This window comes from Barbus barbus (genome assembly GCF_936440315.1).
Source record: "Barbus barbus genome assembly, chromosome: 40".
Taxonomy (NCBI): domain Eukaryota; kingdom Metazoa; phylum Chordata; class Actinopteri; order Cypriniformes; family Cyprinidae; genus Barbus; species Barbus barbus.
In genome coordinates, this window is record NC_136718.1 from 1,535,336 (window position 1) to 1,550,220 (window position 14,885).

The window sequence follows — 14,885 nt, forward strand, 5'->3', positions numbered from 1 at the left end:
ATTATTAAATATTTTGCTTTGTCATTATGGTGTATGAAGTGTAGACTGATGTGGGGGAAAAATATAATTTAAAGCAGTTTAACATAACGCAACACAACATAATGTAAAAAAAAAATGAAGGGGTACGAATACTTTTGCAAGGCACTGTATTTTATGTTGTGTTTCTTTAAGGCAGCACTAGAAAAAAAACTTAAATTGTACAATTAACACAGCAAAGGAAGACACACAATGATAGCACAGGGTATTTAACTTAATTTTATTAAAATAGTTGATTAACAATATGTACTCAGTCAATAACACCTTCAAAGTACTTGACATCACAAAATAGAGCTCAAATTGTGTAAGACTATGTGGCATCTTAATAATGAACAGCGTTCAGTGACAGCTCAATACTGACTAAATCATGAAGCTCTTTTTGTGTATATTTACACACTATCACCTTTTTAGCATTGACGGCAATATCTCTTCAGACACATAAAACTGAGGGCTTGTTTACTTATTATCTCATTATCAAAGTGCATCTGTCACTGGCTTGCAAACACAGGAAACAGCCTTCATTTCTGAGATCAACATCAGCTATGAATGGAGCTCTTCAGCTGAAATTTCAAGAGATCCCTTCTTATTCTGGTTTCCAACTGGTTTCAGTCATTCAGTTTATCAGACACAAATTCTATAAATGGCCTTGTAGCAGCACAAAACAGTAGTATTTGGCTTCTAAAAGACGGGCAGCTTCATGGAGTTGAGCGTGAAGGAGTTGATGTCTTCACTCTGTGACGCTCTGTGCAGCGAGGGTTCAGAGGCGCTGCGGTTGATTTTGGGCAGCGAATGCTGCAGCAGCTCAATGGAGGACAGGATCTGTGGACACAGACGAGAAGTGAAGTGTGTGTTATTACTCCATCTGCCAGGGCTCTCTTATTTACATTTTCTGTAGCCAATCAGAATTCAACAGTGCTGTGATAAACCATTTTAATGCATTAAGTGGAGGTAAAGAAACACCCAATGTGAACAGAGTGCATTAAAATCGTGTATTAAAATTTGACTGGACGGACAAAAGGAAGTTAATTTATAGTTAGTTACTTTATCTAAGTGTCCCTAGATGTAGAATTCTAAATAAAGTAGTGCAGTAATATTGCATAATTTTAATACATTTAAACGAATGAGAAAAAGAAAGATATTGGGTGTATGTGTGTGCGCGTAAAATACCTATCTATACTAATAAGCTTAGTCCAAATCCTATTTGTATGCATATCTGATTGGAATCCAATCACATTTAGCAAGTGTGAATGGTTAAATATTTTTACAAATACATTTAAATAAATTACATGCTGAAAAACATAAGCAGCAACTCTATAACATCACTGATTCCCTTCCAGGAACTTCGAGCTGCGTCGAAACGCATATGGGAACGCCTTCAGCGTGACCAGGCTCTGAATATGATGTGTAATCAGTCAAACAAGGGCGAGGCGTCACAGGTGGGGTGACGTCACGACCAGGAAGTATAAAAGCACGTGCGGCGTCAGCTTTTTGTCATTCAGCGAAGCGCTCTGTGTTTGTCAGTCTTATTTACTGTTGTTTGTCCTAGTTTTAAGTGGAAAGCATTCAGTATCATGCCAAAGCCAAGGGCAAGCTTAGGGGTGAAGCTTTCAGACCACGTTTTAAGTCATGTGTGCATCCTTGCCCTCGCTATATCACGAGCGAGGACACACACGATTTGTGCGTGGTCTGGCTGGGTGCGGAGCACGCAGAATCGGTCTCCGCACCCGGAGGGCTCTCTTCGAGAAGGGAGCCTTCGCGAGCTCCCCACGCGGTGCCGGTCCCGCTCCTGCCGAGGCAGAGCGGCGGCTGCACTCGTGGGGCTCGCAGGCTGATCTGGCTGGCGAGTGTGAGACAGGCATGTCCTTATCTCCTCCCGTATCCGCCAGATCTGGCGCCCCGTCTCTCGGTGTGGAAGCGGTCTCTTCCCCCGGGACGAGGGCTCAATGCTTCGTCTCTCTTCCTCTGAGGAGGTTTCACCGCCTCTGTCACCCCAATATGATATAACTATGAGCTTTGTAAGCTGCAGTGTTTGCACAAGCACAAAGAGACAAACAAGCCGGTACCGCTTCTGCCGTAAAAAAGAGAGAAAAAAAGGCAGAGCGGCGGCAGCGCTCGCGGGGCTTGCAGAGAGAGAAAAAAAATAAAGAAAAAGGCTGATCTGGCTGGCGAGAGTCAGACGGGCATGTCCCTATCTCCTCCCGCGCCTGATCTGGCGCCCCGTCTCTCGGTTTGGAAGTGGTCTCTTCCCCCCGAGACGAGGGCTCAACGCTTCGTCTCTCTTCCTCCAAGGAGGTTGACGTGACGAGCGTTGACGAGGTTTCGCCGCCTCTCTCGCCCCAGTGTGAGGAGCTACTTCTACACAGGAGCCTTCCGTTTTCCCCGATCTCCTCACCGAGGTGTCGAGATCACGGGTGAAATCTTTTCGTCCCGGCCATTCGTTCCCGCGGGAACTGAATGAGCGCGGGAATGCGGCGATGCCGCGGGTTGAACAGACGCTTGCGAGCTATCTGTCTCCCTCTATGGCATCGCCTTTGAAGGCTCTTGCTCTGCTTACAACATCTTTGGTGGGCAGAGGGTATGCGCGCTCTCTAAACTCAGGTGGCTGCTGGGCGGGCGCAGCCTCCTCCGCATACCAGCTCCTCGCGCAAAAGGTCCTGACGGGCGAGCCCCAGGACCGTGGAGGGCGACCCCTACCCGCTTCTCTGAACCCAGAGGTCAGTCTCGAGAGACTGATTCCCTTAGAAGATCATTGGGCAGCGAGCTGCCGAATGTGTCTCTTTGGGTCCTGCCTTGCAGGGTCTGGTTCGTTCAGAGGTCGTGACGGGTGAGCCCCAGGACTACGGAGGACGACCCCTACTGGGGTGGAGCGGCTTACACTGCGGCACACGGTGACCGTCTCCCCTTGGTGCCCTCCGGGGATTTGTCTGTCAACCCTGCAGTTCCAGGGCACAGCAGGTCCCAGCAAGTATTACTCTCAGGTTCTTCCGCCTGTGATTTCAGCGGGCCTGAGAAACTCGCCTCGGCCACCAGATTACGTGTCTCCTGCCGGTGCGCCGCAGCGAGGCAGCGGTCTGGCCGCTTCTCTAACACCAGAGGTCAGTCTCGAGAGACCGATTCCCTTAGTAGATCGTTTGGCAGCCTGGCAGCGACTGCCGAATGTGTCTCTTTGGGTCCTGCGGACGGTAGAGGCTGGCTATTCCATCCAGTTCGATGGGCCACCTCCGCTGTTTAACGGGGTCTGTGTGACTACGGTCCGCCCCGAGCAGGCTCTGGTCTTGGAACAGGAAGTCGATACTTTGCTGAGGAAGGAAGCCATCGAGTTGGTTCCTCCTCACGAAGTCCACGCCGGCTGCTACAGCCTGTACTTCCTTGTTCCAAAGAAGGATGGGGGGCTGAGGCCCATACTGGATTTGAGTTTTCTAAACCGCTCAGCCAGAAAGCTGAAGTTCAAGATGCTCACTGTCAGGCAGATCGTGTCTCAAATCAGGTCCGAGGACTGATTTGTCACGACAGACCTCAAAGATGTCTATTTCCATGTACCCATCCTCCTCACAGGGAGTTCCTGAGGTTCGCTTTCGGGGGCAAAGCGTATCAGTATCGGGTTCTTCCCCTCGGCCTAGCACTCTCACCCCGCACTTTCACCAAGTGTGTGGATGCGGCACTGGTCCCGTTGCGACTGCAGGGCATCCGCATACTCAATTATATCGACGATTGGTCGATCCTCGCTCAATTAGAGCGGGCGGCGATTCGGCATCGAGGTGTCGTTCTCGCCCACATGAAAGATTTGGGGGGGTTAAGACTAAACGCCAAGGAAAGTGTGCTTTCTCCAGCTCAGAGAACCACTTATCCAGGTGTAGTGTGGGATTCGACCACGATGCAGGCTCGTTTGACCCCTGCTCGGATCGAGTCGACCCTCACGGCAGTCGAGAGAGTGTGAGAAGGCCAGCCATTCACTGTCAAGCAGTTTCAGAGACTGCTTGGGCTCATGGCAGCTGCGTCCAGCGTGATTCCTTCTGGCCTGCTGTACATGAGGCCCCTACAGTGGTGGCTCAAGACCAAGGGGGTCTCCCTGAGGGAAGACTCGCTCCGCGCTGTCAAAGTGTCACGCCGCTGTCCGTGCCTTAGACATGTGAAGGAATCCTTGGTTCTTGTCCCGGGGCCCGGTGCTGGGAGCTCCTTGTCGCCGCGTCTCGCTAGCGACGGACGCTTCCCTCACCGGTTGGGGTGCGGTCATGAGTGGCCACCCTGCCCGCGGTGTGTGGAGTGGTCGCCACCTGACGTGGCATATCAACCAGCTAGAGATCCTAGCTGTGTTCCGTGCGCTCAAGCACTTCCTCCCAGACCTAAGAGATCACCACGTGCGGGTGCGCACCGACAGCACAGCAGTGGTCTCTTACATCAACCACCAAGGAGGTCTGCGGTCGCGCCCCTTGTATAAGCTGGCACACCAGATCCTTGTGTGGTCCCAGGGCAAGCTCCTATCACTGAGAGCTGTGCACATTCCTGGGCATCTTTATGTGGGAGCAGGCGTCCTGTCGAGACAGGGGCCGAGGCCCGGGGTATGGATGCTTCACCCTGAGGGGTGAAGCAGATGTGGAAGGTTTTGGCCAGGCACAGGTGGACCTCTTCGCCACTCGAGAGTCAGCGCAATGTCCCCTCTGGTTCCTCCAGCTCCTCCGGAACTGGACGCTATGGTACAGACGTGGCCGAGGCTCCGTCTGTACGCCTTCCCCCCGATCGCTCTGCTCCCGGGAGTTCTGGCGAGAGTGCGCCGGGACGAGGTCTTCATGCTTGATGCTTTTATACTTCCTGGTCGTGACGTCACCCCGCCCGTGATGCCTCGCCCCTTGTTTGCCTGATTACAAATCATATTCAGAGCCTGGTCACGCTGAAGGCGCTCCCATATGCGTTTTGACGCAGCGTCTCGTTCCCTTCAGGGAACCATGGTTAAATACGTAACCTGAGACGTTTTGCTTCATGTATGTTCAGTTAGATAATCTGTTAAAGGAAAGCAAACACACCTGTGGGAAAAGCGGCCTCTCGTCCTTGGACTTCTTGATACTATCAGACACCAGTCTCTTCATGGCTTTAGGACAACTCTTATAGAGCTTACTGAGGTCAGGAGACAGATATCCCCGACCAACCATGTAAATGATCTGAATGAAACAGATAAAAGGTTAAGAAAGCACAGGGAACCACTGTAAATACATGCAATTAAATATTTAGTATTAACTACACAACAGCGCAAGTCTTTTATAGTGGGACTTGTTTAAATAATAGCTAACTGTCTTCAATAGACTAAACTTTCTCATAATCTTAACATAATAATGATGAATCACAAAATCTGCCAAAAGCACACCCAGGTCACATTTGGATCAAAAACCAAACAAAATAATTATAATAATGATAAGAAGAAGCATAATTCTATTCATTGATTATATTCTATTTTGTTTATTTATTTATTTTCATGACAATAGGAGCTGGAGATTTTCGTGAGATTCACCCAACTACTGAGGCGAAATGACACAGAATGAACACACCTACCCACACACACACACCCACACACACACACCCACCCACACACACACACACACACACACACCCAACCACACACACACACCCAACCACACACACACACACACACACACCCACACACACACCCAACCACACACACACACACACACACACACCACACACATACACAGGCTTTTGCTTCACTATCTTAGTGAAGAGATTTCATAGACTTTCATTGATTTTCTATCAAGTTAATGATATTTTCTCTATCATCTCTATATTTTCTTCATTTAACCCTAAACACACTCCTCACAGAAACGTGTAGAAGACTAGATTTAAAAAACAAACATCTTTTGGCTGATTTATAAGCCTTTTAACTTAGGGGGGGGCCAGTCAAATGCCCTCACTAGCGGGTTGGCAAAGTATTTCACAATATATGCAAGGACATTTGGTCCTCAGAAGTATAGTCATATACAAGTAGACTCACACTCACACACAGGGCAGAGGTTAGGGGGTGAGTCCAGAGCGTGGTCTGGAGTCTCTGGGGCCCGGATTAGTTTATGTGTCTAAATTTAGTCCCGAGGCGCTACAAAACACGCCTGGGGTCAGACTGGGAGAGATACAGCATGCATGTTCACAAATACAGTTTGTCATGCTGGATAAACCATTAGCCTCAGATTAGCCTCTTGCTTACTGAAAGGCTTGTCATGCATTCGCTATATGTTGCCCACTACAACTGCAGATAAATGTAATATATTTCAAGTGAACTATTAAAATCCTAGTATAGCATTAATAATTTGGGTAAACCATGTGCCTTGACTAAGAGCAGCTTGTTTTGCAGCCCTTCAGGTTTTGTGTTACCTGATCTCGGTTCGCTATCTGTGAGTAGGGCAGCTCCCCTGTCATTAATTCAAACAGCACAATACCATAAGAATACACATCTGATTGGAAACTGTACGGGTTGTTGTCCTGCATCCGGATCACCTCAGGAGCCTGAGGGGTTAAGAGCATAAATGTGGGTAAAGCTCAATGACAGATGCTTGTTCAGAATGAAGCGGGGTTTTGAGCAATGCACTAACCATCCATAAAATAGATCCCGAGGTTTGCTCCACCTGTTGAGAACCGCTCCACCTGGCCTTCACAGTGGCCAATCCAAAATCTCCGATCTTCACTGTCAGGCCTTCATGTAAGAAGATGTCTGTGCTTGAGTTAAAGTCCAGCAAGGACCTGTCAACTGTGCTGCTCCTTCTAGCCAAAAATAGCTCACTTAGACAGCAAGATGAAAGCAGCTTATATTTTCATGCATAAAGACTCTTTTATACTGGCTGCAAGAAATATCAGGCATGATACAACAAGGAATGTTATTTCCCAAATTAAATGGCTGTTAGATTCACTGCAGTTCAAATTCAAAATCTTGTTTCTCCCGCATCCTCCTCCTTAGACTCGACGCTCACACGGGTTGTCAGATTGAAGACACAAAACATGAATGAACGCAACTGACAATGGAAGAAGACGAGCCTTACACCTTAAATTGATGAGTTGATTTATCCGCATTTTAATAAGCCTCTGTTCATAGCGCTTTTCAGGCTTTTTAGGTTGGGTAGAATCAGGGGTGTCATGCACTCATGATTTTTGAAGGGGCACGTGTGTGTGTGTGTGTGTGTGGGGGGGGGGGGGGGGGGGGTCGAGCTTGTCATGTGACACACAGCAGCCACAATAGCACTGTATAGGCTTATGTTTTTGTTTTGTTTTTATTCGAAATATTTCCAAACGTGTTGATTATATCAGGAATTATCTTGATTCTCAAATATGTGTAAGTACATGCGTTTTGCACCTTTATAGATTGTTATTTGATCAATAGCCTAAATGGTGATGAGCAAAGTAGACTAATAGTGTAATCTATTAACTACCCATAAAAACCCAACTTTTTACTTAAGTACCAGATATGGTTGTCATGCCATAACATATTTTTAATACGACCGACTTTGTATTTAATGTGAATTTAATAACAATATTGTAAGTTACTAATTATAACACTTTCATTTTACAGAGAGCAACGAACATTTACATCATCAAAGAACATTTTCATTCAGTCTAGCCAGAGTTCAGGCACTCTCAAAAACTCCCATTATAATCACTGAAGCTGTTTACACTGTGAAATGAATATCTTACTTACATTCATATGCACATCTGCACTTTGTTGTTTCTGATGAGAGAATTCGCCAGATAATTCAGTCAGTGAGCAAGTGAACAAAACACCGCGTTTCAGTGATGACTCATCTGAACGTCTCTGATTGGCTATTGCATTCATAAGCACAATGCAGTGTCTGTCTTTGGCTCAGTGCCAGCCAGCAAACAAAGATTTGAATTTAGCAGCTGATGCTGTGAACGATCTAATAACGCCAGTGTGATTGTATCAAATATAACAAATATTATTTGGCTATTTTTTGTCTACTTGGGTCAGAAATCTGAGGGGGCTCACTTTGAATGGCCATGACACCTCTGGGTAGAATCAGTGATCTCTGGCCCAGATTGTTTGATGGCTTTCATGGCTGCAATATGCTCTGTTTTTCAACAAACAGAGTCAGTAATGGAAGTAATGTTCATCTGCAAGTGACTCAATCATTATTTTTATACATGTATAGAAATTAGAAATAAGGGCCTTCCTTAAACTGTTGCACAGAACTCTATGCATTAAGATTTATCTCCACTGGAATTACTGGAAGCTTTTACCATTACGGTGTACAATAGGCATCAGATGTTTCATGAATGGATAGTGGACAGAGACTAAATGCTAACGGCTAAACCTATCCCATCTGCCTTTAAACCTCTAAACAACAGAATGAAATTAGAGGTCTCATAAAAGGATACTGTTTGATTTCATGTCGCGGTGGATGATGTTTTTTGCGTGCAGATAGCTGTGAGAAAAAAAACATGATAAATTATTATTGAGACATATACAATAAAGTTATACACACTGAATGAAAACACCTCCATCAGTCGCAGGATGTGAAACTCACTCCATGCCCTGAGCGGTCTGTCTGGCGATATCTATCAGCTGAAGCATCTGGAAGTTGGTCTCTTGCACATGGAGGTGTTTGTAGAGACTGCTGCCTTCACACCACTGCGTCACAATCGCAAGATTCTCTTTTGTCATGTAGCCCATGAACAACAGGATGTTGACATGTCTGGTTTTCCTGTTGGCAGCAAAAAGACAACAAAAATTCAGATGCATCAAGCGCAAACATACTACTCATGCAGGGCAACAGGGGTGGGCGATATGACCGAAATCTTAAAGGGATAGTTCACCCAAAAATGGAAATTTTGTGTTTATCTGCTTACCCCCAGGGCATCCAAGATGTAGGTGACGTTGTTTCTTCAGTAGAACACAAACAAAGATTTTTAACTCAAACCGTTGCAGTCTGTCAGTCAATGGGACTCACGGCTTTGAGAGAAAAAAAAATATACACAGACAAAACCAAATTAAACCCTGAGGCTCCTGACGATACACTGAGGTCTAAAGACACGAATAGATTGATCTGTGCAAGAAACTGAACAGTATTTATATGTTTTTTTTACCTCTGATCCACCACACGGTCCAACTGTCCTGAGCGCGTTCACAACAGCCGGTGCCTGATGCGTCTTCTTCTTCTTCTTGCTTTACGGCGGATCGTGGACTTATAAGTGCATTACTGCCACCTATTTCTCAAATGGACCACTGACACTCTATCTACAATCTCAATTAGGAGTGTCAATGGTCCATTTGAGAGGTGGCGGTAAAGCAAGAAGAATAAGAAGACGCGTCAGGCACCGGCTGTTGTGAACGCGCTCAGGACAGTTGGACCGTGTGGTGAATCGGAGGTAAAATGATATAAATACTATTCAGTTTCTTGCACAGACCGATCGTTTCGTGTCTTTAGATCTCAATGTATCATCAAGAGCCGCAGGGTTTAATTTGATTTTGTCTGTGTATGTTTTTTTTTTTCTCTCAAAGCTGTGGGTACCATTGACTGCCATTATATGACTGACAGACTGCAACGGTTTGAGTTAAAAATCTTCGTTTGTGTTCTACTGAAGAAACAACGTCACCTACATCTTAGATGCCCTGTGGGTAAGCAGATAAACATAAAATTAACATTTTTGGGTGAACTATCCCTTTAAATCATAGTACAGATGTGGCCTTTTTATGTGCTTAAAAGACACTTTTCTCCAGTGCATAGCTACATGTTAGTGTTATTTTAAACACTCTGTTAATGTTACAAATTTAATGTCACATGTCATATTTCCATTTCGCAAAACAGTGACAACAGCAACCAAGTCATTGTTAAATTTTAAAGACGTGTGCAGCTCTCTTGTAAATGATCTGATTCCCCCTGGGTAATCATTAGCTAGCTAACCAGCATAATGTATTTTAAATATATTATAAAAAAAAAAAAAAGACAAATAAACTCTCAACTGTGATTTAAAAAGTCTGAATTACAGGATATAAACTCAATGGCCAAAGTCTAATTCTGAGGAAAAAAGACTGACTTCTGAAAGAAAGACTGACTGGTAATTCTGACTGTATTTCTCTCTGACTTTATAACTTGCAGTTGTGATTTTATATCTCACAATTCTGAGATAAAATTCAGAATTGCAAGACAAAGTCACAGTTAACTGTGATATATTTCATTCAGTGGCAGAAATGGGCTTCCATACATATGCACTTAGAAGCATATATAAAATAACGCAATCACTGAACAGCATATAAATGAAAACTGCCTAATGTTACTGAATGAAATATTAGACAAGGAAGTGGTTTAGGACTGTGATGGTGGAGGTGTTGATGGACTCGATCCATTAAATTTTTCTGAAAATAGTCAAAAGGGCCTTTCGCACTGCTTTAGTTCCAGAACTAAAAGTACAGTACTAAAGTACTGGGACGATTTTGCGCGAACTATTTCCCAGTACCATTTAAAGGGTTGCATTCGCACCGACAGTGGGTACTAAGAAGTGACGTAAGCCGGTCGACAGCGACGTCATTTGTACGCGGCGTTCAACAATGTAAACAAAGAAGAACAACGTTAACAACAGGAGGCCAGAGGATGCTGTGATCAGAGCTGTGTTTTTGTTGTCTCGTGGGTTTCACAATAATGGACAGGGAATTTCGACATATACGTCAAGTGACTGAAAGAACGGAAAGGAGGACTAGACAATGACATCTCTGAATTCAATAACGAAATGCCTTTAACTGAAAATTGAGTGTTTAATCTTATTATTATACATTACTGACACTCTATCCTCCAATTTGATACTGTTAAGTGCTTTGACACAATCTGTATTGTTAAAAGAGCTATATAAATAAAGCTGACTTGACTTGACTAAGAATCTCCAACGACAATTTGCAGTGTTACATTTCATTGAGGCTGATAGAAGCACAAAACGCCGTAAATAAAGTCTTCAGGTAAATGCCATTTATAAATGTTCTCAGTATGATACAATGTCTACACAGTATATATTTACACCGTGTTTTAAATCATGGCGAGTGAGGGCGTTTTCATACGCGTTTAGCCAATAAGCATACACTTACGTCACGGATAAGTAAAGTAAAGTCGTGACGTATTGTCAAGTATGGTGACCCATACTCGAAATTGGTGCTCTGCCTTTAACCCATCCAAGTGCACACACACAGCAGTGAGTAGTGAACAAATCCACACACACACACACACACACACACACACACCGTGAACACACACCCGGAGCAGTGGGCAGCCATGCTGCAGCGCCCGGGGAGCAGTTGGGGGTTCGGTGTCTTGCTCAAGGGCACCTCAGTCGTGGTATTGAGGGTGGAGAGAGCGCTGGACATTCACTCCCCCCACCTACAATTCCTGCCGGCCGGGGGCTCGAACTCGCAACCTTTCGATTACGAGTCCGACTCTCTAACCATTAGGCCAGACTTCCCAGGATAGTTCCTAGAACTGTTTTAGACCTTACTCTGAAGTAGGGGCTTCTTCTTCTTCTTCTTCTTCTTGGTTTTTAACGGCGGCTGGCAACCAACGAAAATAGGTGCATTACCGCCACTGAAGTAGGAGCTAATTTAGTTCCTCCAAACGCAGCTCCTGGAACTAAAACCGTTCCTAGTTCCCGCAGTGCGAACACGCCAAAAAGTGGGTAGTTTCCACAATTAGTTTGGGTACTATGAAAAGGTTCCTGCGGTGCGAAAGGCCCTGAAAATGTTAGCGGTGTCTGGCAAATAAAAAACAAAAAAAAACACAGGTGGCAAAAGATTTAAGGGCCTATACTGCAACTGTTAATACTGTGATTGTAAATATTGTTCTCTTTAATAAATACATTTTCTTTAATTAGACTCATCTAGTTCAGCGTATTTCAGGCAGACCACGGCGTGCCTGAAGCATCAGCTGACGCTCAGCTGATCGTAACTCCTCCCACTATAATTAAATAAGATATATAAGTGAATCCGTACTCACACTTGCCAGAGTCTGTCGCACAGACATATGCCTACCCTCCTCCATCCCCAGCTCCTCCTTATGCAGATACATGATCATCACTTAACTGCTCACCCAAGGAGATATATCATCTATCCAGCTCACCATGCTCAATTTGCCCAAATTTATTCACAGTACTATATTACTTTGCATGGAATACATACTGTAACTATTGCATATAAAAATATGTGGCAATTGCTTAGACTTCAGGGGGGTTCAAACCTCAGTAAGGTTTGCCTGTGGATAGCTCAAAATCTGAACCTCTCAAGCCTGCTGCCAAAAATAATGTTCAGGACCTCTACACTAATCTTAATCAGAGTGGTCCTGACTGAATAATGGTTTAGGTTGTATTGGAATATATGAAGCTAAAAAAAGCCTGGCTTTATCCTAATATTAGATTCAGAGAACCACACTCAATTCGTGCATGGTAGCCTAATGTTTGCTCCTTATCTGTCTAGTCTTTTCACTCCATTATTTGTTGATTTCTGGTCTTTGTTTTCACCATATATCAGTGATCAAATGCACATGAAACACATGTAAAATATTATTTAGCACTAAATCATGAACATGCACTTGCTGGAGATCTTTCCCTTCCACGCACATTCTCAAAGGCCACATCTGTACAAGCAATTTTATACATCATATATGACTGTATAATTTTTCGTAAAAATGTTATCCTAAAAATGGTCATATGTTGCCTAACCACATAGCATTATATATTTTTCTATTTAAATGAAATGTTGTTTATTAATATTTTGGAAGTCGATGGACAATTACTCTCCTGTGTGTGACAGTAAGTAACATTGTTCTGGCATTAAATTCAATTCACTTAACTGGATAGTCATTAAACCACTAAATGAGTACATTGGGACAGTATATTAATTGCTGGGTGAATTACTGTAATATGACAGGCTGCAATATTGCTTGGAAAATATAAAAATGTATATTCTGCCTACACTAGATCCACGCAGCATGCCTCTGCAGGTAAAAAAAAAATTGTTGCCCATCAACAAACAAATCCGGCAACAAACTGCTCTAAAACATCACCCCTTTTAAACTGGGGACAGTGGCCTGTTGACAATCAGTCTCAACATCTCACCTAAGAACCGCCACCTCATTGCGGAAGGCTTCAAACTGCTCCGGTGTTGGGTTGGTGACTTTTAATATCTTCACAGCCACATCACCTACAGCGTGTTAAAGCACAAGTTAACCGGGTCATAACTTGTTATCAGTGACAGCTAGGTTTAACTGAAGCTGGCAGGGTTAACCACTACTTACCATGCCATTTCCCTTTGTATACGGTTCCAAAGGAGCCCGAGCCAATCCTGTTCAGCAGCATGACCTCGTTAGCTTCAATCTCCCAGTAATAGCTTGAGTCTCTCTTATCCCTTGGCCGCTAAAAAACAGTAACTAATGTTAAGCACCTAATGATGTGGGTGAACAAATCAAAAAACCTTTCAAGACCATTATTTTTATTGTTATTAACATTCTTTCACAACAATTGCACACATTTTCTGGTAACACTTTACAATAAGGTCCCATTAGTTACTATCAGTTAATGCACTACATTACATTAACAAAGAGCAATAGATTTGTTACAGCTAATGTCTTTGCTAATGTAATGATAGTTAATAAAAGTACAACAGTTCATTTTTAGTTCAAGTTATCTCAGGTCCATAATATTAATACATCCATAATCCATAATATTAATAAATACAACTTTTGATTTTATGAACACATTAGTAAATGTTGAAATTTACACTGACTAAGATTAATAAACACTTTATCCCCGGTTTCACAGACAAGGCTTAAGCCTAGTCCTAGACTAAAATGTAAGGCTGAGCTGTTTCAACTGAAATAAACTTGCAATGACCGATCATAAAATATATCAATGCCTTTGTCCCAGCGCGACGACAAAAAAACAATAAAACCCATTATAAACGAGGCATTTGTTGCATCCAGTGGGGACATAATTACTGATTATAATGACTCATACTGTCTTTTTACAGGCATTACCATGTCTGCATTTGTGATCGGAGAAACGACAAACAACAAGCGCTACTCTACACTGCTCAAAACTGGCATTTGAATCATCAGTGGCAAATTCTTTAAATATGAAAACGTACAGGCTCAGAAGCGTCAGACTGTCCTTTCAGTTGTAATTGTCCCACTTTATAGAAACAGTCTTTGTGTAAGCCAGCATTGTAGACTACTCTTCCAGCTGCAGGAAATAGTCCTCCGTAAAATGCGCTGCACACACTCCAATATTTGGGTTGAACTGTTCTGGAACAGTGTTGTAAATACAACTTAACCACTGATTTCTAGTTGTGTGCTCTTTTGGAAGCCCAAACAAAGTACTTTCACTCTCACAACGAAACACAGCGTCTCCAGGACAAGGCGCCGGCGGCAGCAACAATACCACAGCATGATTAATAGTCCCGCCTTCTTTTTTTGCGTAAACTTTCGGGCGGTGTTATAAAAAATCTCTCCACACTCCACAGTGTTTAAATGAGCTGTTTTAGGAAGGCGTGCATAAGTCTTAACTTTTATAAAGAATATCTCTTTGGGTTTGAGAATTTAGTCTTTGTAACTTCAGGAATCTTATCTATGCACAAACAGCTTGTAACACTCCAAAGAGAAAGGAAAACTTGAAATCGCATCATATGACCCCTTTAATGTTGTGTCCTGAATGCTTTGTCTTCTATTCTAAAGATTGCTCCCTAAAATGTATAGACACCCTAACTACAATGTTTCAATGCCTTTAGTTAGACTTGATGACTGCAGCACAACAACAGCACATTCTCAATAACGAGTCCTGCTGAAGACGGACTCGATTCTCCTGGGCTTAGC

General features: G+C 43.7%; 1 protein-coding gene across 6 annotated transcripts in view; it reads right to left on the reverse strand.

Moving 5' to 3' along the window:
- Positions 1 to 231: 231 nt before the first annotated feature.
- raf1a (Raf-1 proto-oncogene, serine/threonine kinase a) overlaps positions 232 to 14,885 on the reverse strand; it is a 29,358-nt gene continuing 14,704 nt past the window's right edge. For 3 of the 6 annotated variants that reach the window (XM_079401193.1, XM_079401195.1, XM_079401194.1), the window contains exons 10-17: positions 13,314 to 13,431; positions 13,135 to 13,219; positions 8,571 to 8,747; positions 8,422 to 8,468; positions 6,630 to 6,748; positions 6,412 to 6,543; positions 5,058 to 5,192; positions 238 to 855 (exon numbers count right to left, since the gene is read on the reverse strand). In XM_079401193.1, the coding sequence (XP_079257319.1) occupies positions 715 to 855; positions 5,058 to 5,192; positions 6,412 to 6,543; positions 6,630 to 6,748; positions 8,422 to 8,468; positions 8,571 to 8,747; positions 13,135 to 13,219; positions 13,314 to 13,431 (954 nt within the window). In that variant the 3' untranslated portion in view covers positions 238 to 714. Of the gene's footprint in view, positions 856 to 5,057; positions 5,193 to 6,411; positions 6,544 to 6,629; positions 6,749 to 8,421; positions 8,469 to 8,570; positions 8,748 to 13,134; positions 13,220 to 13,313; positions 13,432 to 14,885 lie in introns of all 6 variants that reach the window. The other 3 variants (XM_079401192.1, XM_079401191.1, XM_079401190.1) reach the window with 2 other exon arrangements.